Genomic DNA, 23,356 nt, shown 5'->3' with positions numbered 1-23,356 from the left:
CAGTCAGGCGAGGCGCTCGGCGGGCGCGGTGAGCGGGGGCGGGCGCGGTGAGCGGGGGCGGGCGCGCGGGCGTGGGGGCGGGCGCGCGGGCGGCGCGCGGGCATTCCGGGGCCGAACGTGGTCGGAAGAGAGGTGAGGGCGGGGGGCGGTACGCCTGAGGGCGCGAGAAGCCCAGGGCGGCGGCGCGGGCCTCCCCGAGGGGCGACGCCATGGCGGGCTCGAGGCTGCGGCGCGCGGTAGCCCGGCAGCTGTGCCGGCGGTGGGGGGTTAGGGAGGCGCCTTCGTGTGGAGGCGACGGGAAGGAGTGGCCCTCCAGGGAAGGGGCCCGGGTCGGACGTGGGGTCTGCGGACACCGGGAGCTGAGGATCACCGGTGCGCGGGAGTGGCCTCCCCCTCCTCAACTGCTCGGCCTCCCTTGCCTGTCCTAGGCCTCAGGCCCGCTCCTGCCCGGGCCGCTGGCCTCGGCCCCGCCCCCAGGCCAGGCCCCGCCCCTCCTGGCGCCGGAGTCTCCGACACCCCCAGGCCCCTCCTGAGCCTAAGCCCCACCCCTACCTGCCCCAGGCCCCGCCCCTCCTGGCCCCGGAGTCTCCGACACCCCCAGGCCCCTCCTGAGCCTAAGCCCCACCCCTACCTGCCTCAGGCCCCGCCCCTCCTGGCCCCGGAGTCTCCGACACCCCCGGGCCCCTCCTGAGCCTAAGCCCCCCCCCCCCCCGCCCCCCGCCCCCCCCCCCCCCGGAGTCTCCGACCCCCCCCGCCCCCCCCTGCCCCTAAGCCCCACCCCTACCTGCCCCAGGCGTTGGCCCCAGGCCCCGCCCCTCCCGCCCCAGACCCACCGTTACCCCAGGTCCCGCCCTGAGCTTCAGCCCCGCCCCCCGGGCCCAGGCCCCACCCTCAGCCCCACCCACCAAGGCTCCTGCTCCGACTTTCTTCTCCCCGCGCCGGCCCCTGGGCCCCGCCTCTGCCCCGCCCCTCTGCGCTGCTCCTGCCCCTCCTCTCTCGGTCCTCCCCACTGCCTCAGTTCCACCGCTGCTGTCAGTCTCTCCTCCCTGCCCCGGCCCCTCCGGTCCGCTCTTCCTCTTGATCTTGCCCCAGTCCCCCTTCAGCTCTGCCCCCGCTCTTTGCCTTACCTTGTTTTGCTCCGTTCCTCTTGCCTTGGCACCACTCTTCCCGTTGTCCCCTTCAGCCCCTGCTTCCTCCTTCCACCATCACCTCTGCCCACCCAGGATGAAACGAAATGTTTAAATACAGCAATAATAAAATGTAATCGGATATTTAACTTCTTTCTGGATCGACAGTGATAGATTGCACGTTAATATACTAAAATTCTACAAAGACCAAAGAGAAGGTGTGGCGTGGCTAGAATTTTTTTTAATCAAGTAGGACAAGGAATATCCTTCATTTGTATATAGTCTTTACCAATCAGCAACAGAAACACCCTACTGGAAAGGAGACAAAAGATAGGTGCAATTGATAAAGGGCCAATAAGTCTGAAAAAAAAATAGTAAGCTTTATTACTAATTTAAGGAAATGCAAAATTAAAGAATAAGAAATATATTTTTCATCTGTTTAATTGACAACAGATTTTGAGAAATAATATTCTTGCTGGGCAGACTAGTTACATAATTTGCAGGGCCTGATGCAAAATGAAATATGAAGCCCCTTCTTTAAAATATGAAAAATCTCAAGATAGCAACAGCAGAGCATTAAACTAAACTTGAGGCCTTTCTGAGCGTGGAGCCTTGTATGACTGCACTGGTTGCATGCCCATGAAGCTGGCCCTATCGACTTGCAAGATGGCTGTGTAATCTTATATGTTGAGATGGGAAGAGGAAATTAGTGGAAGCCTTGTATGAATGTACTATTCTACCATGGTTCTTTCTCCTCTCAAACACTTACTATTGTCTGATTCTTTTCAATTAGAATGTTCTGGAGGGTGTGTAGTGATAGCTCATTATGGTTTTAATTCCTGTTTCTCTGATAACTAATGCAGTTGAGCCCCATTTCATGTCTGTCGGCCGTTTAGCTCTGTTTTGTGCAATACCGGCTCAAATCTTCTAAGTATTTGCTGTTGTTTATATCCCTTTTTCTTACTGATTTGTATGAGTTCTTTAAATATTTTGCATAAGAATCTAGTTCTTTGTAGGATGTATGTGTTATAAAGCTCTTTCCTTATTCTGTATAGTATAAAGTCCCCTTAATTCATTTATTTTTTGAAGTGAAATTCTTCTGTGGTTCATCAAATTAATTCAGTTCATTGTGTTTGGGGTTCAAGTCTCTTTTCCCTTCAGTGCCATTTCTGAAATATTTCAAGCCTGTGCCTGTGCATTTTCCAGATCTGGCGTTGGGGCTAAAGTAGCATCTTATCTGGAGATGTGCAAATTTCTGTGAATGTGTATTTAGGCATTTGTGTGAAATGAAGTAAATCCTTTTGCTTCAAATCTCCTCCACCCCATTGTCCAGTGCTAACTGTGCAGGCCATTTGTAAGTCTCTCTACATAATTTCTACAGGTCCTGGGTTTCTGTCTTTTTTTCATACGATACAACTCTGCCTACCATCTTCCACAAAATATGTTCTGAAGCAGCCTCCCTTTTAAAGTATCTCCATCCTGTGAAGGGCCAAGCTGTAAAGATGCTGCACATGACAGATGTTCTGGATATCTTGAAGAATCCCCCGCTCTTCCGTCTACATGATCAAGAAGAGAATCCAGAAACCATCCCCATAAGAAATCCAGGGGCTCTGAAAGTTTCTCATCAAAAGTTTAGGGATTTTCGATATCTTTCAGTGACCGGGCCTCATCAAGCTGTGAGCCAAATCCAGGAGCTCTGCTGGCAATGGCTGCAGCCGGAGACCCACACCAAGGAGCAGATGATGGAGCAACTGGTGCTGGAACAGTTTCTGAACACCCTACCAGAGGAGGTTCGGACCTGGGTGAGGTCAAAAAAGCCTAAGAACAGCAAGGAGGCAGGAACGCTGGTGGCCAGTTTGATCCAAGCATGTGAGGAGAAAGGTGAGAGAGAAAGGAAGCAACTAACCATTTCCGTTTACTGAACATCCTCTGTATGCCTGGCATGCAGTAGGAGATGTCAAATGAATAAATGAAAGAATAAATTTTATAATCCAGTCTAATCTGCCTCATATGAGATGGACAAAATTTTGGGTTTGGCTTTCGCTTTTAATATTTACTATTTCTCTGAGAGTACCCCTTTTCTCCAGCTTTGTTCTTCCCGGCTCCGTTTCTTAGCTCACCTAAACTTTAGTATCAACACAAAACAAGACAACACACAGGAGGTTATAAAGTGTGGGAGCTACGAGGCCTGGAAGTTTAACCTTTACCAAAATTTGGTCTCTTGGAAACTCAAGTTACCAGATTGGAACTAAGGGTATTTTAATAATGAAAGAAGAAAGCCATTTACTCCTCATCGTCCTTTGAATAAAAGTGATACTAAAAACAAAGTATTGTTTAGGGGTATTTATATACATGTATATATATGTATATATATATAGAGAGAGGGGTAGACAGAGGCAGGCAAGGGGAAAAAAGTATGAATATAAGACCACAGTTATCTCTGGAGAGAAGGCTGGGGGTGGACAGGAAAAAGCACATGGGTAGATAAAAGTTACTGGGAATGTTCTAGATTGGGGGTTGGGTAGTGAATTCACAGGCATTAATTATACTTAAGCATGTAAATGAATAAATTTAAACAAGGTCATGCATGGTTTAATACTGAGACCATGAATTAAGGATTATGATTAATCCAATTATGTGTACCTGCATTTCTTAAAAGGATTTTGAAGATGATAATAGTGAACATGTTGAATATTTTTTTTTTAAAGATTTTATTTATTTGACACAGAGAGAGCACAGCAGGGGGGAGCAGTAGGCAGAGGCAGAAGGAGAGGGAGAAGCAGGGTCCCTGGTGAGCAAGGAGCCCGATGCAGGACTCGATCCCAGGACCCTGGGATTGTGACCTGAGCCAAAGGCAGATGCTTAGCTGACAGCCACCCAGGTGCCCCATGTTGAATACTTTCAATGTACTATATTCTAGGTGTTTTATATATACGAATTTATTTAGTTCTCTTAATAGCTCTTAAAATAGTGTTACCCTTATTCTATAGATGAGGAGACAGAGGCATACAGAGGTTGAGTAACTTGCCCATGACCCCACAATTCGTCAGGATTCAGACCTGGGCAGCTGGCTCCAGCATCTGTACTTTATAATCATGGTGTTATACTGCCTCAGGTGGACATAGAGGGTATTGTCCCAGAGGTTAAAAACTTAGCCAGGGGCACCTAGGTGGCTTGGTCTTTAAGTGTTCGCCTTCAGTCATGGTCCCAGAGTCCTGGAATCGAGCCCCGCATCGGGCTCCGCGGGAAGCCTGCTTCTCCCTCTCCCACTCCCCCTGCTTGCGTTCCCTCTCTTGTTGTGTCTCTCTGTGTCAAATAAATAAATATCTTTAAAAAAATAAAAATGAAAACTTGGCCAAAGGCCCAGAGCTATTGATGGAGCTGGAATTCAGGGGAAAGGAAAGAGAGCTCCCTAGGACATGAGAAAGAAACAACAGATGAATAAAGGGTGCACTTGGGAAGAGACTACAGGCAGGGAAGGCCTTCAAGGTTCTGGTTACTGTAGGGAATGTGGCCGTCTTCTAGATCGGTGAATGAAAAAGATTTAGGAAAATCTTTAAGAGCTGCACTTTTTAAAATGCTTGTATCCTTTATATATGTAATGTTTAATCCTTATAAGATCACTTAGAAGTATTGGGCGCCTGGGTGGCTCAGTTGGTTGGGCGACTGCCTTTGGCTCGGGTCATGGTCCTGGAGTCCTGGGATTAAGTCCTGCATCGGGCTCCCTGCTCGGCGGGGCGTCTGCTTCTCCCTCCGACCCTCCCCCCTCTCGTGCTCTCTGTCTCGCATTCTCTCTCTCAAATAAATACATAAATTTAAAAAAGTATAAGTATTATTTCCATTTTGCAGTTGAGAAACTGAGGTTTCCTCGTGATTAGGAGTGGACAGTGAGGTTGGGAACCACTGATAAAGAAGGAATTTCCACTTTATTTGGAAGGCAGTAGGGAGTCATTGAAGTGTTTAAAGCTGGGAAATGCCCAGAGCTCTTTTTTGCAACTTGCTATACTGAGAAGAGAAAAGATGTCTATGGTTTTTCTCTTATAGGAAGTCCAGGACTGCTGCTGTCTTCCATGGCAGGAAGGATGGTATTGGGTGGCGAGCCACTCTCTGTGTCTCTGGGTACTGCCAGACTGGACTCAGTTCCATGGTCATTCCTTCTCTCTTCTAGGTTGCCCTCCTCAGGACTTTGTCATTGCAGAAGAGAGGAACACCAACAAACTCCAAAGGGACACAGAGATGTCTGACAATCCCTCATCTGCCGAATCCCAGGTAAGTGACACTTTCTTCTGATTTTGTTCTCCAATATGGGGATCTCACTTTCCTGATTTCTAGACCTTCCCTATTTAATTAAATCACATTCTCATTTCCTTTAAGTCTTTATATAAATATCACCTAACTGAGCCTTTCCCTGGCTATCTTATTTAAATTTTTTTTTCTGACTTGGGGGGCCTGGGTGGCTCAGTCAGTTGAGCTGCTGACTCTTAGCTTCAGCTCAGGTCATGATCTCAGGGTCGTGGGATTGAGGCCCACGTCAGGCTCCGCGCTCAGTGCAGAGTCTGCTTGTCCCTCTCCCTCTGCTGCTCCCCTGCTTAATGTGCGTGCGCTCGCTCGCTCTCTCTCTCAAATAAAATCTTAAAAAAATTTTTTTCTAACTCTTTATATCCTCTTTCCCTGCTTCATTTTTCTCTGTTGGACTAATCACCATCCCACATACTACACGTTTAACATTTTTCTGCTTTTTCTATCTCTTGAATTAATTGTTTTGTTTGTTTTTTTAGTATTCCATTTTATGCCCAGTGTTGGCTCATTTAAAACAACGCTTATGTGGTTTGCACTGTTATGCTCCTTTTTGTGTGTGAAGTAAATGGCAGCTATTATAGGGACATGATACTGTTGTGAGGTTTTATTTTTTTTTCAAAAATGTTCTCCTTAATGTTCTTGTTAAACCATTTCTTTAAAGATTTATTTATTTACTTTAGAGTGGGGGAAGGGCAGAGAAAGAGGGAGAGAGAATCCTGAGCAGACTCCATGCTGATCATGGAGCTTGATTTCTGATTTTAAAACTCCAGTAATAGTACTAATCTATAAATTTTTTGGTGTTGGCAGTTAATATGAATTTTGAATAAAATAATAAAAAAATCCATAATAAAAACCAAATAAACTCCTTGGTAGGAGCTGGTCAGCCAGTGTATGACTTCTACTTTAAATCACTTGTTCATAGATCTGCATAATGTTTTCCTGAAAACACAAAAGATATATATTAATAAAATGTGTATCATATTCTTATGTAGTCTTCTAATATCTACTTTTTAAATTCAACCTTAGGGGTACCTGGGTAGCACAGTTGGTTGAGCGTACAACTCTTGGTTTTGGCTCGGGTCATGATCTGGGGGTTGTGGGGTTAAGTCCTGTGTTGGGCTCTGCGCTCAGTGTGGGGTCTGCTTAGGTTTCTTTCTGCCCCTCCCCCACCGGGCACATGTGCACGCACATGCACTCACATGCTCTCTCTCTCAAATAAATAAATCTTTAATTAATTAATTGATTGACTCAACCTTAGGTTATCAAGACTGTTGTAACTGTAGTTAATTGGTTTGCATTGCTGCAATATTATTCCATTGTGTGACTATTACCGTAATATATTTCTCTCTTTTACTCTAAACAGACATGTGGATTGTTTCTAGGTTTTGGATGTTACAAACAGCACTGCTAAGAATATAAATGTCAGGGGGTGCCTGGCTGGCGTAGTCAGTTAAGCATCTGATTCTTGATTTCGGCTCAGGTTATGATCTTGGGGTTGTGAGATCAAGCCCCACGTCAGCCTCCATGCTGGATGTGGAGCCTGCTTAAGATTCTCTCACCCTGTCCCTCTGCCCCTCCCCCTATTTCACGCATTTGTGCACGCTTTCTTTCTCTGGCTCGCTAAAAAAAAAAAAAAAGAATATAAATGTCTCCCAAGTACACATGATCAAATATACCTAGGAATATAATTTCTGGGTCCAAAGTGGTTTACCAATTTACATTTCCCCTAGCATCTAATAAGAGGTCTCATGGGTCCACATTCTAGACAACATTTGGTATTGTCAGACTTACTAATTTTTGTCAGTTGAATGAGTGTAAATGGTACTGTGTCATTTTGCTTTGCATTTGTCTGTTTATTAATAAGATTGAATATCTCTTTATGAGCTCTTTGGGTTTTACAGATGAGTCACTGAGGCTTAACCTACCCACATTCACAAAGATTGTAAGAACCAGAGCCAGGACTTAAACCTAACTCTGATTCCTGAGGCTGAGGTATACTGCTTAGCTTTTAATTATGCACATTCATTATTTCTTTATAAAGTGGCTTAAAAGGATCTTTTTTTTAAAAGATTTTATTTATTTGTTAGAGAGAGAGAGTGTGAGTGCACAAGCAGGGAGTGCAGCAGGCAGAAGGAGAAGGAGGCTCCCTGCTGAGCAAGGGCCCGATGCGGGTCTCGACCTCAGGACCCTGGGATCACAACTTGAGCCAAAGGTAGACGCCTAACCAACTGAGCCACCTAGGGAATCCCTTAAAAGGATCTTTTGCCTTCAATCCAAATTTGTAGTAATTAGCAGCAGGCACTATCTCAGACATATTCCCCCTTCTTGCATACTACAAGACAAAGGTACATTACTAGGTCCCTATACCCTCTGGATTAGAACACTTGGATTAGAAACTTTCTGCCAGGGGCACCTGGGTGGCTCAGTCAGTCAAATGTCTGCCTTCAGCTCAGGTCATGATCCCAGGGTCCTAGGATCAAGCCCAGCTTCAGGCTACCTGCTCGGCAGGGAGCCTGCTTCTCCCTCTGCCCCTCCCCCGCTTGTGTTTTCTCTCTGTCAAATAAATCTTTGAAAAAAAAAAAAAGCTTTCTGCCAGTCTGAATGCTTTATGTTCAGTCCTCTCTCATCAGGCTCCTTCCCCCTCTTTGGGATAATTTCTGGATTTTGACCATTTGGAAGTGTTTCTGGTATTTTAGGAGTTGGTGACTTTCAAGGATGTGGTTGTGGACTTCAGTCCGGAGGAATTAACCTATCTTAGTGCTGCTCAGAGGAACCTCTACCGGGAGGTGATGCTGGAAAATTACAGGAATCTGGTCTCCTTAGGTAAGGCTGCCTTCTCCATGCAACTTGGTTTCCGCCCACCAGGGCAGTGGTTCTCAACTCTTTTCTGTCCTCACATCAGGAACATCAGTAATAGTGGTTCACCATGGCAGTGAATTTCAACTCAGATCAAAGATAGTATTTTAATATCAAATTCACTGTTACTCATAATAGGGCCAACATTGAGTACTTAATATGTGTCAGGCATTAGTCTAAGCACTGTACATGTCTTAATTCCTTTAATCCTTACACTAGTCCTGTGAGGGAGAGGTATATTTCCTGTTATTTTTATTATTATTGCCATTTTACAGATGAGGAAACAGAGCCATGGGAAAGTTAAATTATCTAAAACCACATGGCTACAAAGTGGCAGGTTGAGATTTGACCCTTAGTGGTTCAGCTGCAGAATCTGCTCCCTTAAATTAAATGGCTGTACTGTCCGATGGGGGTGGGGTTCATCAGGTCTTGGCACAGTAGAAGGCTGGCAGTGAGGTTTTTTGAATGTGTGAAGGAATTGATGAAAACTTCAGGCGCTCCAAAGGCTTCTATTAGACTTAAAGTTTAAGAGTAAGAGATTGCCAGTCTCTCTTCATATCCAGAGGCAAGATTGTTTACCTCTCCCCACAAGCTAAATATTTTTAGTACCAGTGGCAGGGTCTTCATTTCAGTGCCTTTTTGGGGGTCTGAGGTCTGAAACACACAATCAAACCAAACACCATTCCAATGGCAATAAGCTGGCGCTATTGTCCTTGTGAAGTCAGAGACCTGTGTGAGGAGATGGAAGTGCCTTACCTCACAAGAGTGTGTGATTTGAGGGATGCCTGGGTGGTACAGTTGGTTAAGGGTCGGACTCTAGTTTTGGCTCAGGTCGTGATCTTAGGGTCCTGGGATCTGTACTCAGCATGGAGTCTGCTTGAGATTCTCTCTCCTTCTCCCTCTGCCCCTCCTGCTCATGCATGTGCACTCTCTCTCAAATAAATAAATAAATATTAAAAAGAAGAGTGTGTAATTTGAACTGTGACTTCTGTTGTTTACAAAGAAGGCAAAAAGGAGTGCCTTTTCCAATATAACTCTTCCCTCAGTTACCACATTTATGACTTAAAATAGAGGGAGTAAGTCAGTTTTACCTTTTTAGCCCTCATGCAGTAACCTGGAGGCATTTCTGTCTTCTTGTGAGGCCTTGGCTTCTTCTATCCCTGAAGGTTTTGGGTTAATAGAGATTTTACATATCACCCAGGACATTGTCTTCCCAAGTGTGGAATAAATACAGTGGATTATAGAGAAGGTTATTTTAGGTAGTACCTCTTGTTGGCCTTCCATTTTAGTAAAGAGAGAGCAGACCTCAGGCCCTGAGTCTTAGGGAACCAAAACTAGGTAGCACTCAATTACATTAATTTTGGTTGGATCTATTGCTGTATTATCTTTGGGGCTTTTTTTCTTTTTTTGCAAATGACTGTGGTTTCTGTTTTTAAGTTTGATATAAAGCTTCCATTTAAATAAGTGTATTTAAGTGAAAAAGAGATGATCTAAAGAAGTGTATTAAATGCTAAATATTACAACAGGTGGCACATAGATAGGGCCAGAATGTGAAGGTCATTAATAAATTTGTCAGTGAAATTGTCAGTATGGCGGGTTCTGGAATAGGCATTGGTGTTACAAAATTGATGAGGATTCCTGTTTTCATGGATGTTACTAATTCTAGTGGGGTGAGACAGACAATATGGAAATAATGAGGTAGTGTCTTAGTTCGTTTGGTCTGTTATAACAATATCACAGAATGGGTAGTTTCTAAACAACAGACATTTATTTCTCATAGTTCTGGAGTCTGGAAGTCTAAGATCAGGGTGCCAGCACAGTCATCTGAGGGCTCTCTTCTAGGTCACAGGCTTCCTGTTGTCTCCTCACTGGGTCAGAAGGGCTAGGGAATCTCATTGAAGCCTTTTTTTTATAAGGGCACTAATCCCATTCATGCGGGCTCCACCCTATGACCTAAGCACCTCTCAAAGGCCTACTTTCTAATAACACTACAGTGGGTTTTAGGATTTTAACATATGAATTTTGGGGGGGTACAAACATTCAGACCACGGCAGGTGGCCTGCAAAAGACTGAAGTTTGGGAAACACAGAACTAGGGGAGGGAGAAGGAGCCGTTTAAGACAAAGGGAATGAAGGTATCATGAGGAAAAAAACTTGTTGAGCAGCTATGACATCAGATCCCCCCAAGCTGAAGTAGAGAGCCCAGCACAGTGTTCTCAAGCCCCCTCTTCAATTTTTACTCCAGAGCACAGTTTTTCAACCTTGGCACAGTTGACGTTTGAGCCAGATCATTCCTTGCTGTGGAGGAATGTCCTGGGCATTACAGGATGTTTAGTGACCTGGCCTCTATGTACTAGATATCAATAGCCTTTCCTCTCCCTGAACTTGTGACAACCAAAAATGTCTCCGTTTGGGCCATAATCATTAGAAACAGGCTTCATGGGGCTCCTGGGTGGTTCAGTCATTAAGCGTCTGCCTTTGGCTCAGGTCATGATCCCAGGGTCCTGGGATCGAGCCCCGCATCGGGCTCCCTGCTCGGCGGGAAGCCTGCTTCTCCCTCTCCTACTCCCCCTGCTTGTGTTCCTGTTCTCACTCTCTCTCTCTCTGTCAAATAAATAAAATCTTAAAAAAAAAAACCCAGGCTTCACTTTTATTTTGTGTGAATTTGCATCTTCCTTATTATCTCTGAGTCTTTAGAGCCTAGGCTGGGAGTTGCTGTGGGTGCAAGGTAGAACCCCCAAGTTATGAGTCTCCTTCTTCAACAGGGTACCAGTTCTCTAAACCCGACATTATCTCACAGCTGGAGGAGGAAGAGTCACGTGTGAGGGAGGAAGACAGCAATACAGAGATATGTCAAGGTAAGTAGTGAGGGGGAGGCCCATGGAGACTGGAATTATGGGAAGACAATCCCCCCAGTCGGGATGGGGGCTGGGAGCTGTTGTTCTGAGAGCATCCCTCAAAGTCCACTCAGGCCAGGGAAATAGAGGGCTGGTAGATGTTCTCATCTCAGGGCTCACAAGGTTTCAACACTTAGTGTGCACTTAGTTCTTTCATCTGCTCTGCCTGTAGTCAGAGTGACTCTCTTGCCTGGTGCCAGGAAGGCCCGTTTCCCTTTTCTCTAGTGTTCCAAACCCTCTACTTATTCGTGCCTTTCCCCTTGCAGCTAGAAAGCCTTGGTCTTTCCTCTTTAATTGAGACAAGATAAAACCTTGGCCTTGATACCACTCTCTTTCCACTTGCGTCGCATTTTCCCTCATGGCAGCTCTTCAGACTTGATGACACCCAAAGGCTCCCTTTCCCTTCCCTCTTTAACCCCCACAATCTGGTTTCCATCCCCTACCTCTGCCAACACACACACACACACACACACACACACACACACACACACACAGTCTCGCTGTATCTCTCTGTCTTTCCCTCTCCCTCTGTTTTACAGCCCCCCAAATGTCCCTACCAACATCCTTATGGCTCAAGGACAAGAACCTTCTAAACTTAACCTTCTTCAAACTCTATGGCTACAATATGGTAACATTTGTCATCTTTATGAAATCCTCTCCTTCTCTGAACTGGGTCACTATGTGTATCAGCCAGGATCATTGTTGCCCTTCAGCTCCTGTTAACAGAAAACCACACCCAAACTGGTATAAGCCATAAGGGGATTGTATTAGCTTACAGTACTGCTCATCTGGGCTTCAGGGATGGCTGGATTCAGGGGCTCAGTGATGTTATCAAGGGCCTACTTTCATTTTTTTTTTTTCACTCTGCCAGCAAATCCTGGGTGTGCTTTCTTGTTCCAGTCCGGGGGTGGGGTCGGTGGGGGGAGAGAGCAAGCAAGCAGGTGTGTCCAAGAAGCATTCTCAAGAGTGAGGACGCTTCTTTCTTAGAAGCCCTTGACACACCTCTCCTCATTTTTCAGTGTTCCATTTGGGTCATATCCCATTCCTGAACCAGTAGCTATGCCCAGTCTAGTGGTAATACAGCTTTCCCTGTGTAGGCAGAGAAGATGTCCAAACAAAATTCAAGGACCTACCAAGGGGATTCCTCTACCTGCCTCTGTGTTGCCTTCAGTGTCTCCTTTACATTCACTCCTTGACTCATTCAGTCATTCCACAGATATGTATTGAGCCTTCGTGGTGGGCCAGCCCTGTTCTAGGTTCTGTGGCTACAGTAATGATCAAGTCAGACAAAATCCCTTCCTTTATAGTCCTTGCATTCTAATGGTGGTGATAGTTGATACACAGACAAATAATGGAGTCTGAGTGTAAAGCAGACAGTGACAAATGGGAAGCGACTTAAGACAGATAGTGAGACGGAGGAGGAGCACATAGAAATCTTGAGGAAGAGTGTTGCAGGCAGAGGGAATAGCAAATAGGCCGCAAGTTTGGAATGAGCTTGGGTGTTCCAGAAAAAGGAAGAAAAGCAATATGGTCTGAGTAAACTGGAGGGGGATAGGAGTTAACATTGAGAAGATAGACATAGGCCAACTCACATAGGAATATGTTAAGGAATGTGGATTTCATTACAAGTGAGATGTGAAAAAGGTACTAGAGGGTTTTGGGCCCAGGGAATGAGGTAGTATTATTGACTCCTTAGAACTGTGCTGTCTGATATGGCAGCCACTAGACACACATAGTTGAATTTACATGAATTAAAATTGCATAAATTTAAACTCAGTCACACCAGCAACATTTCAAGTGTTCTTTACCTACATGTGGCTAGTGGCCATGTATCAGACAGCAAAACTATACGTCATTTACCTCATTGCAGGGCATTCCACTGGGCAGCAGTGTCTAGAAAGATCCCTCTGGCTGTTCTATGGAAAGTGGGCTTTAGGAAGACCAGCAGAGAAACCAGTTGGGAGCTTGGTATTATAGGCTAAAGCTGATGGAGGTTGGTGCTGTGATTGTGGAGTACAGGTTTGAGGTATTCTCTGTGAGGAGAATGGGCAGAACAGCTGTCTCTTAGTCCTCTATGTGAGTCTTCTCTTCAAAGACCATTTCCTAGAAGATCTAATCCATTGTGGGTCCAGTTTTCCCTTTCCTGATGATTTCCTAATCTGTATTCTGGCTCTACTATTTAATCTGTACTTTGCTCACCCAGCCTGCTATCTGCCAGGATGCGACTATTGTGTTCATCCTTGTCTCTTGTCAGTTTCTTTGCCACACAGAGAGTTGCCTTTGTAAAGCACAAACTTTTGACTACTACTACTCTCAAAAGAAAATCCAAACTTTTAGCAAAACATTCAAATCCCTCCTAATCTGCATAAGATCTGTTGTTATTTTTGGTCCATTTCTTACGTTTCTACTATAATGATGTGTCTCTGTGAGGAAAGAATAGAGGAACTTTTACATTTCTTTTAGATGGGGAGAAAAGACCTAAAACCAAAAATCTAACTCCAGAGCAAAGCCTGCCTATGGAAAAGTCATCCTTGGGGGCAGGAATGGAGGATCTGATGGTAGGTAACTTCTGCAGTGTCTATGTAGGAGAATCTTCTCCTGATGATCCATCAGATTTGTACCAGGTCAACCAGGAGAAACCTTTGAGTCCGGTAACAATGACTGAGCCCAAGACCCCCACTCAAGAAAGAAGCCATGACAGTGATGATTTTGAGAGGAGCTCATACCTTACTAAACAATCGGAAGGGCCTCCAGGAAAGGATCCCCAGGAATGTGCTACTCCTGGAATTTGCACCCGTCCCCAGTCAGTGGATGATGAGCCTTTCCTCCAAGAGAACAGATGTGGATTTTGTGAAAGAACTTTTATTTCCCAGACAGCTCGTGAGAGACATGAGCAGATCCATACTGGGAAGAAACCCTTTGAATGTAAACGATGTGGAAAAGCCTTCTACCTCATGCCACACCTCACCAGACATCAGAGGACTCATTCTGGTGAGAAGTCCTCTGGATGCAATGAAGGTGGAAAGTCTTTCATCCAGCGTGCAAATATCTGTGGCCGTGTAAGAATTCATAGTCAGGAAGACTACTATGAATGTTTCCAGTGTGGCAGAGCCTTTATCCAGGATGTGCATCTTTTTCAACATCTGAAAGCCCACGAGGCAGCAAAAGCCCTTCCACCTGGGTTGCCCCGCATTAAGACGTATTTAATTCGATATCAGCGGAAACATGACTATGTTGGAGAGAGAGCCTGTCAGTGTTGTGACTGTGGCAAAGCCTTCAGTCGGAGTTCACATCTTATTCAACACTATCGAATTCATGCTCAAGAGAGGCCTTACCAGTGTCAGCTGTGTGGGAAGTGTTTCAGCCGACCCTCATATCTCACTCAACATTATCAACTCCATTCTCAAGAGAAACCTGATGAGTGCAATTATTACTAAAAACCTCCAGAGAATATTCTCAACATCTTTGGCTCCATCCTGGAGAGAGACCCTCTGAGTGCTCTGAATGTGAGAATACCTTCCTCCAGCTCTCACAACTTAATAACTTGAAAACTCGTCATGATGTGATAAAAAAAATGGCCAATGGTTGCAAGGGTATAGAAAAATCTTTTTGCAAAAGAAGATTCAGCACATGTGTCTGTAGTCACACAGGTGAAAATCCTTAGAATATTTTTGTTGCATAGGAAAGAAGTTAATAGATTTTGCCTTTCTTTTGGTGGTATCCATGGAATGGAAAACTTTCATTTTGACACCCTGACAAAAATTTTGTGACTGGCAGTTGGACTCCAGACAGGCAATCTGTTCCCAAGTTTTTCTAGGAGTGTTTACATATAGTATCTTCACCACGTGGGATGTGTCAACACAGAGCGTGGTAGAAAGATTTTCAAGGTGTGCTTATATTGATTCATCCACAAGGCTGATATAATTGGTAATGCATTTACATCGTACCTCATAATTTACAAAACATTGTCATGTATATTATTTTATTTGATCTTTTAAGGAATGCTGCAGTGTACCTAGTGAGCATATTATTCTATTCTTACAGACAAAGCAAACTTGAAACTCCCAAGTTGTCAGTTGATCTGACCTAGGTTGTAAGTGATGAAGTAGGAAATGAACCCAGGTTTTGTTTTATTTTGAGATTTCATGAGATATTTATTTCATATCTTGATGTTTGACCCTGGTTTTCTTTATTCCTGCCACTTCCTCTCTGAAGAAAAGGTGCGGTGGTCTACTGCCTTCAGCCATCTTCTTCTGTAGTAGTCCCAGTACTGTTTCATGTGAAGTTCAGAAAGTTTTCTTAGGGTGAAGTATGATAGCCACTTCTCTCGAGATTTAGGATTAGAGGATGACTTTCTGAGACTAATTCAGGGAAGTGTATTTTTGCTAAACACTTTCTTGTAAGTGTTCTTGTAGATCGTAAAACTACTCAAGGAGAATTTTTTTGTAGTTTCCTGTGGTTGTCTGAGGGATTGGGGTTTCTTATTTCCCTTTTCCTTCCTTTAAAAAAATCCTGTTTGAGAACTTTCTTGGGCTGTGGCATCATTAGCACAGCCAACTTCACCTAAAATCCTAATTTTATGCAGAACACACTTCGCTCTTTAAAGGTATGAGCCCAGAGTTGCATAAAAATCTCTTGAATACCATAATGCTATAATGTTAAAAGCTCTCCATCACTGCCTTGACTGGTGGTCAAATACAAAGACACAAGGTAACCAGTTGGACCTGGAGTCCCAGAACCTGATTCCTTGCCTGGTAGGGTGAGTTGTTGCTGTTGTTATTCACTGCCCTGCTTTTTCTCATCAGCCCTTTTTGAGGTTGATGTACAATGCATGGCCCAGAGTCATGAAATTAAAAGCAAACATGACTCGTCAGAACCTGATGAGCCAAACGAATGTTAGCCGCACAACCTCTCTTCATTTTCAAAGTTCTTGATGAAATAGCCCTCCTTGGCAGGCCCTATTTTTTCATGACAGTTTACTCTTCAACCCACTGTAAATTGGTTTCTGATCCTGCCACCACTCCCACAAAGGAACAGGATGTCATTGCATCTTATTGATGGTGATATTGATTAGTCTTGATGCCTTGATTTAAAGTGCTGTCCACTGGGTTGTTCTTTAAAGTTACTATTTATTTCTCTTTTGTAATTAATAAATATCTTACAGGAGAAATTTTGAGACTATGCAAGTACAGATCTTCCTTGACTTATGATGAGGTTTTGTCCTGATAAACCTATCGTAAATTGAAAATATTGTAAGCTGAAAGTGCATTTAATATTCCTCACCTACTGAACATCAGAGCTTAGCATATTCTACCTTAAAAGTGCTCAGAATACTTACACTTGCCTACAGTTGGGCAAAATTATCTAATACAAAGCCTGTTTTATAATTGTGTTGAATATCTCATGTAATTTATTGAATACTGTACTGAAAGTGAAAAACAGAATGACTATATGGGTACATAAGGGTTCTAAGTGTATTGGTTGTTTTATCTTGTGATTGCAGGGCTGATAGGGAGCTGGGGCTCGCTACCACTCGCTGCCACTTCCCAGTATTATGAGAGAGTTTTGTACCATATATCATTAGCTGGGGAAAAGATAAAAATTCAAAATTTGAAGTACAGTTTCTACTGAATGCATTTGCTTTTGTAAAGTCAAAATATCGTAAGTTGAACCATCAGAAGTTGGGAACCATCTATCCAATTTCTCCTCAAACTTTCACCCACTAAGTTTTAGCATCTTGCAAACAGATCTTGCCTACAGCCATTGTGACTCTGTGGTATTGTAATGGCGAATTTCTATTTCCCGCATTCTTTCTACATTTAGTAATTAGATTTCTCCTGTGAGGAAGTTACCCACCCTATTTATTTATTCAGTAATTTATTTATATCAGTATGAATTCATGGATATTTATTTTATTCTATGGGCTGTAATTAAATACTATTTATTTTGTTCACATTCTTCCAGTTTTGGCCATTGGGAACCCTTTCAGGTTGGCTCCTGGGCCTTCTTAACAAGCTGCCAACCTTTTCTGAACACTTTTAACTTGCCACACCCTCCGTAATTTCTCTCCCTTCCCCTCCAGGAATACCCTGTATGACTTTTTGGTGGATTCTGCCTCCCATCTTGTGAAATCAGCTTCTTTCCCCAGGGCCATCAGTTTACTCAGGCACCTGTCAATCTCAGTCATTTCATTTCTCCCCTCGCCATTTTTGCTAAATCTACATTGTGATTCACTTAATACATTTTTTCAATTGTCTTCTCTCTGTTTTTTAAATTTTAATACACCTTTATTTTTTAAAAGGTTTTATTTATTTATTTGAGAGAGAGCATGAGCCAGGGGGAGAGGCAAAGGGAAAGGAAGAAGCAGGCTCTCTGCCAAGCAAGAAGCCTGACGTGGGGCTCCATCCCAGGACCCTGGGATCATGACCTGAGCTGAAGGCAGACGCTTAACCGACTGAGCCACACAGGCGTCCCTTAATACATCTACTTTAGAAGGAAAATTTTAAATCACCTCAAACAAAGGGTTTTACCCGGGGCCATAATCAGATTTCCCTGATAGCTGCTAAGATGCCTTTTTACAGTTAGCTCATTTGAATCCAGATTCAAACACGGTCTACACATTGCATTTGGTTGTCTGATCTCTTGAGTCTTAATCTAAAGCAGTCTCCTCTTACTTTTTTTAATGCCTTGTGTGACCCCAAGGATAATGTAGAGAGATACCTCCCTCCTCTCCCCACCCAATTCCTAATATATCTAACAGTTTTAGTACTCTTATATTCTGGTTTAATTTTTAATTTGAAGGCATTACTTTTAAAACTTTATTTACATTGTGGTAAAAAGCCCCACATACCATAATATTTGCCATCTCAAACATTTTTAAGTTGTGCAGTTCAGTAGTATTAATTACACTCACATTATTGTTCAGCAGATCCCCAGGACTTTATCATCTTGCAAAACCAAAACTCTATACTCATTAAGTAGTAACTTCATATTTCTCCCTTTCCCCAGCCCTGGTGACCATCATTCTATCACCCTTTTCTCTGTTAAAGCTTTGTGTGGTTATGCAAATAATACTGGCAGAAACTGTGCCATTGTCCTGTGTGATGTTCCCCATTCTAAATCTGTCTGCTTCCTGTGGTGTCTTAAGCTTGTTCCTCTCTCTGTATTTTCTGTAAATAGAAGTTAGTATATCAGAGACTTAGATTCATCTTCAACTTCTTTGGCAAGAATACCTTTTAGGTAGTTTTGTGTGCTTTACCAGCATGATATGGTGTTGGCTTTTCCCAGGAGTCCAGCCTTTTAAAATCACCCTCCAAGCCACTGCCCCAGTCACAGACGATGAGGTTTCCAAGCGTTCACCATCTTTGGATTATACATAGACCAGCTGCTTTAGTTCCTTCTTCATTACCTCTTCTAGATTTCTCTACATTCCTCCATCACTCCAGTTTGGTCTTCAGACACTTGAATTAAGAGGTGGTGGAGACTTCTTGAGGGGTCTGGGTGTGGGCCATTTGTTGAGAATTCTGGGCCAGGGCTTCAGACTTCTTGAGAAGCCTTAACTAGAGAAAGTCAAGGAGCACTACTTGACTAATTTTGTTGTGATGCTTCTTTCATGCCAAAACTGGAATTGGTGACAACATGGGATAGTTGACTTTGCCTGTCACCCCTGAACTGTTTGGAACATACGGAAGACGTACAAGCCACTGCCTCCATATTTTACAAACTTGACCTGACCGAGATGCTACATACCTCAGCCTGTTATTTTGGCTTTCAGCTTGCTGTCCTAGTCGGCTCCCAAGGATAATGCTTCTGCTGCTTCCCTGCTTTTCCCACCCAATTCCTAACAACTGCTCTTTTATTCAGGTTAAATTTTTTTAAATTTAGAAATACTCATGTTTTAAGCATTTTTTTGTGATTATGCTGATAATATATATTCTTTGAAGATTAGAAGATAACATGTTTTTCTTTGAATATTTGTATTACCCTCTCCCAGATACACTTGCTGCTAAAAGGGATATAAAATTGTCCAGATATTTTTCCTTTGCATAGATCTATATAGATTTTTATATAAAAATAATTTTATGAAATAGAATTGTACCATTGGCACTGTTTTGAAGGGTGTAATTTTTATTCTAATATATCATGAGTATCTTTCCATATCCATATTTATGTCCCTAACTTTTGTTTTTCAGGACTACCTAGTACTTGGTTACATAGATGTGTCCTGATTTATTTTCTAGCACTAGCTTTCTAAGGTCGTATACTGAGGTTGCTTTTAATTTATCTTTTATTTGTACATGAGGCTGCTATCATTACACTTCCCTGTTACTTCTTAGGCCTTAGCATTTCCCTTATCAGTTTGCTCTAATGTCTTTGCATATAGTCATGTTTCCTAAGAGGAAATTCCCAGCAGCAGAATTTCTGGGCCAAGAGGTATGTGTATCTCAAAGGTTTTAGAAACCTTCCTGGCCTCATCCCAGCAAAGTCTAAAAGTTGTGATTTTTTTTCTAGGGAACAACTAAACTACTCAACTCTCTCCTACTTTTCTCCTTGAAGAATTTGCTCTATGAACCCATCTAATAACAGGACTGAAGTCAGAAAGAATCACAGGCAAAGTTTGTTAGAACCCTAATTTTAACATAGTTTTTTTAGGTTTACTTTTTTCACTAAACAAATAATAGTAAGCATATTAAGGAAAATTTTGGAAAGCAAAGAAGGCTAATAAATTTCCTAATAGTCCCAGAATCTCAACAAGTACAAGCCCAGGAATGTAGTTTTGTTTACAGGTAGAAGAGCTCTTGGCAGAGAAGGGAAAGTGTGGGCTTCGGAGCCAGGCTGACCTGAGGTCAAATCTTAGTCCCTTCTTGGAGCCTGACTGATTAAACTTTGTTTCCTCAGGAAATGGGATAACAGTGCTTCCCCCAGAACTGTCGAAAGGCTTGGAGCTCATCTGCATAAAAGAGCCTAACAGTGCCTGGTACATAGTATGCACTCAGTTACCTGTAGCTGCTATTATGGAATATTTTGTTTTCATGTATTTTTCATTTACTTTTTAAGACTTTCTTAGTGACAGCAAACTACAGAATTGTAAACCAGATTTTATCATACTTTAGTATTCTCTATACAAGCAAGTTTTTCAGTGTGTTAGGGTTTCTCATATACATTTTGCAAATTTGAAGTTCTTTTTCTCATTTTGTAATCACATTTTTAAATGACTAATTATATAAAGGTTTGATTAACAGAGCATAAAGCATTGTATTTATAGTTTTTTTAGGATAGATTTCCAAAAAGGGATATTATTAGATGAGATGTGGTATAAACATTTCTATGGCTCTTGAAAGATGCTGATGAATTTCTTTCTGGAGGGGCCATGCCATTTGTAGCAAAGGGAGGTCCAGGGTTATGAAACAGGTGACAAACCATCTTCCCTCCTGAGTCAATAACAAGTGTTGGGAATCACTTATGTTCTCTGGGTCCACTGCACTGGAAAAATCTTTCACAACACAGCATTCCGGGCAGACAAAACAAACTGAGCGAGGTTGGTACATACAAAGAAATGTCTTTGTCATGCCTGGTATAAATAAGCATTTGAACAACTTTACCAGCAATGGGTGGGTAGCTCATTTAAAACAAACCAACAAAAACGTTTGCCTATTTGATAAGCCAAAAAAGTGATTCTTTGCTAACTAATGAATTTTCCATATATGCTTTTAAATTTCTTTGTGAACAATCTAGGCCCTTTGCCTATTTAGGTAGTGTGTCTTCGTGCCTTTTCATATTGATTTGCCCGAACTCACTTTCCTTTCTTTAAAAAATTTTTTTATTTAAATTCAATTTAGTTAACATACAGTATATTGTAAGTTTCAGGGGTAGAACTTCGTGATTCATCAGTTGCATATAACACCCAGTGCTCATTCCATCAAGTGCCCTCCTTAATGCCCATCGCCCAGTTACCCCATCCCCCCGCCCACCTCCCCTCCTGCAACCCTCAGTTTGTTTCCTGTAGTTAAGTGTCTCTTGTGGTTTGCCTCCTTCTCTCTCTCATTTATCTTCCCTTCCCCTATGTTCATCTTTTTGTTTCTTAAATTCCACATATGAGTGAAATCATACAGTATTTGTCTTTCTCTGACTGACTTATTTCACTTAGCATAATACCCTCCAGTTCTATCTATGTTGTTGCAAATGGCAAGATTTCATTCTTTTTGATGGCTGAGTAACATTCCATTGTGTGTATATATATATATATATACCACATCTTCTTTCTCCATTATCTGTTGACGGACATCTGGGCTCTTTCCATAGTTTTTAATGTATGCATTTCTGAAGGATTGTTTCTCATTTTAAAGTAAACAACTCCTATTTTATAGAAAGGTAGAGCTCTCTTCCCTTTGCCCCCACAATGCCCCATACACCATGAACACCATTTTCTTATCATTTAAAAATAATTACTAGATTCATGAAAGTGGTTGCCTCTGGGGAGTAGTGGGGAAAAGTCTAGTTTTCACAGTACCTCTGCCTTTTCACTTTTCTACCCATGTGACTATATTACCTATTATAAGGTGTTTATAGTTTTCATAGAGCTGTGATCATTCTGTACGTGCAATAGCGTAGATCTTATTTTTCCACCCAGTCTTACGCCCTACACCCTGCCGTCTCACCTCTTTGTCTGTTAGCACCTTGTTAAGAGCTGCGCCAAGAGTTTTCCATGTCCGGCTCTCCTCTGTTGTTTGAATGTTTGACTTGTTCTGATTTTTCATAGTTGTAAATGACACTGCAGTGAGCATGTTGGTGCTTAAATGTTTTTCCAAATTGAGGATCCTTGCCCTCAGATAGGTTTTGCCAAACGGGAGTCTCTGGGCCAGGATGGGTGTGATTGTTTTAAGGTTCTTGAGACATACACCCAAGCTCCTTTGAAAACATTACACCAGTTTGCACTGCTGCCTGTAATGTGATGGCGTGTGTTCCACACATCCTTGTTGGCGTTATGTATTAACAGCGTTTTTCTCCTTTGCTAATTTAATAGGGGAAAGGGCATCTAATTTTAATTGAATTTATTTAGTTCTTAAGGAGGTTGAACATTTCCCTCTAAGTTTGTTAAGCAATTATATTCTTCCTCTCTTTGCAGGATCTTTGTGGCTTTAATACCTTTCTATCAATTTAAGTAATCTCTATATAATAAATATATTAATTCTTTCTCTTCATTTTGGCCATGTTTTGCCCAAACTGGCATTTTCTTTGAATTATTTTTTGACAAGGTTTCAATTTTTATATAGTTCAATCCTTCTGTGTTCCAAGCCTACAAAACCTAAACTTCTCTGAACAGAGGGTTTTCATTATTTTATTTTCAAATCTATTTTAACTACTCTTTAATTGACTTTGATGTATTGTGTGAAGTCATCAAAATTACCCATTCTTAATTGCTCCAACATCAATTATTAGTAAATGATTCAGTCATGTTACTGTATAGTGTAGGATCTATTATCTGGACCATCTACTTTGTTTCATTGACTTGTCCTATTTTGTCTTAGATCTATAGTCTTCTTAATTTCTGTAGCCTTATATTTGAGTTTTCTATCATTGTACCTTTAAAAAGTGAATTTATGGGGCACCTGGGAGGCTCAGTCGTTAAGCATCTGCCTTCGGCTCAGGTCATGATCTCAGGGTCCTGGGATCGAGCCCTGCATCAGGCTCCCTGCTCCGCGGGAGGCCTGCTTCTCCCTCTCCCCCTGCTTGTGTTCCCTCTCAGTGTCTCTCTGCCAAATAAATAAAATCTTTAAAAAAATAAAGTGTATTTATATGTATGCATATTTGTATGAAAAATATATAATTGCTATTCTTCTGGATGAAAATTTATGTTTATTAATGTCTTTTGATGATTAGTGACATGAACTTATAAATAAATTAGAGAAAAAAAACATTGTTACATTTAATCTTAGCATCCAGGAACATATTGTCCTTTCAATCAAAGTTTATAGTTTACTTCTCATCAGGTCACAAGTTTTCCTTAGTCATTCCTACATACTGTTGCAGTTCTAGGTTTCCTTCTGTAGGGTTTTTCTTTTTTCTGTTAGAGTTCTCATAAAAAAAAGCCAGCATTCCAGGAATGGGGTTACTTCAGTGTTGCCCCACAGCATGCATTCAAGCCAACCAAACCCCTGACTTCCAGAAGCAGTTGGGG

The 23,356-nt window shown here is 42.5% G+C and overlaps 1 protein-coding gene across 4 annotated transcripts; it reads left to right on the top strand.

Annotated features, from left to right (window-relative positions):
• ZIM2 (zinc finger imprinted 2) lies at positions 1 to 22,810 on the top strand. 4 transcript variants are annotated; one of them, XM_073888933.1, is made up of 7 exons: positions 1 to 28; positions 2,509 to 3,008; positions 5,296 to 5,396; positions 8,123 to 8,249; positions 11,047 to 11,139; positions 13,642 to 13,736; positions 20,077 to 20,180. In XM_073888933.1, the coding sequence occupies exons 2-7, from the start codon at positions 2,630 to 2,632 to the stop codon at positions 20,086 to 20,088; spliced, it is 807 nt and encodes a 268-aa protein (XP_073745034.1). In that variant the 5' UTR covers positions 1 to 28; positions 2,509 to 2,629; the 3' UTR covers positions 20,089 to 20,180. The 4 variants fall into 4 exon arrangements, with proteins under 4 accessions (XP_073745034.1, XP_073745033.1, XP_073745035.1 ...); XM_073888932.1 differs by lacking the exon at positions 13,642 to 13,736 and having other exon boundaries at positions 20,077 to 22,810; XM_073888934.1 differs by lacking the exons at positions 13,642 to 13,736; positions 20,077 to 20,180 and adding an exon at positions 18,826 to 19,035.
• The last annotated feature ends 546 nt before the right edge of the window (positions 22,811 to 23,356 follow it).

The sequence above is a fragment of the Callorhinus ursinus genome, unplaced genomic scaffold (genome assembly GCF_003265705.2).
Source record: "Callorhinus ursinus isolate GAN/ISIS: 27379988/994484 unplaced genomic scaffold, GSC_fseal_2.0 scaffold100, whole genome shotgun sequence".
NCBI lineage: Eukaryota > Metazoa > Chordata > Mammalia > Carnivora > Otariidae > Callorhinus > Callorhinus ursinus.
Note: the sequence above shows the minus strand (reverse complement) of the source record. Positions and strands in the feature narration are given on the sequence as shown.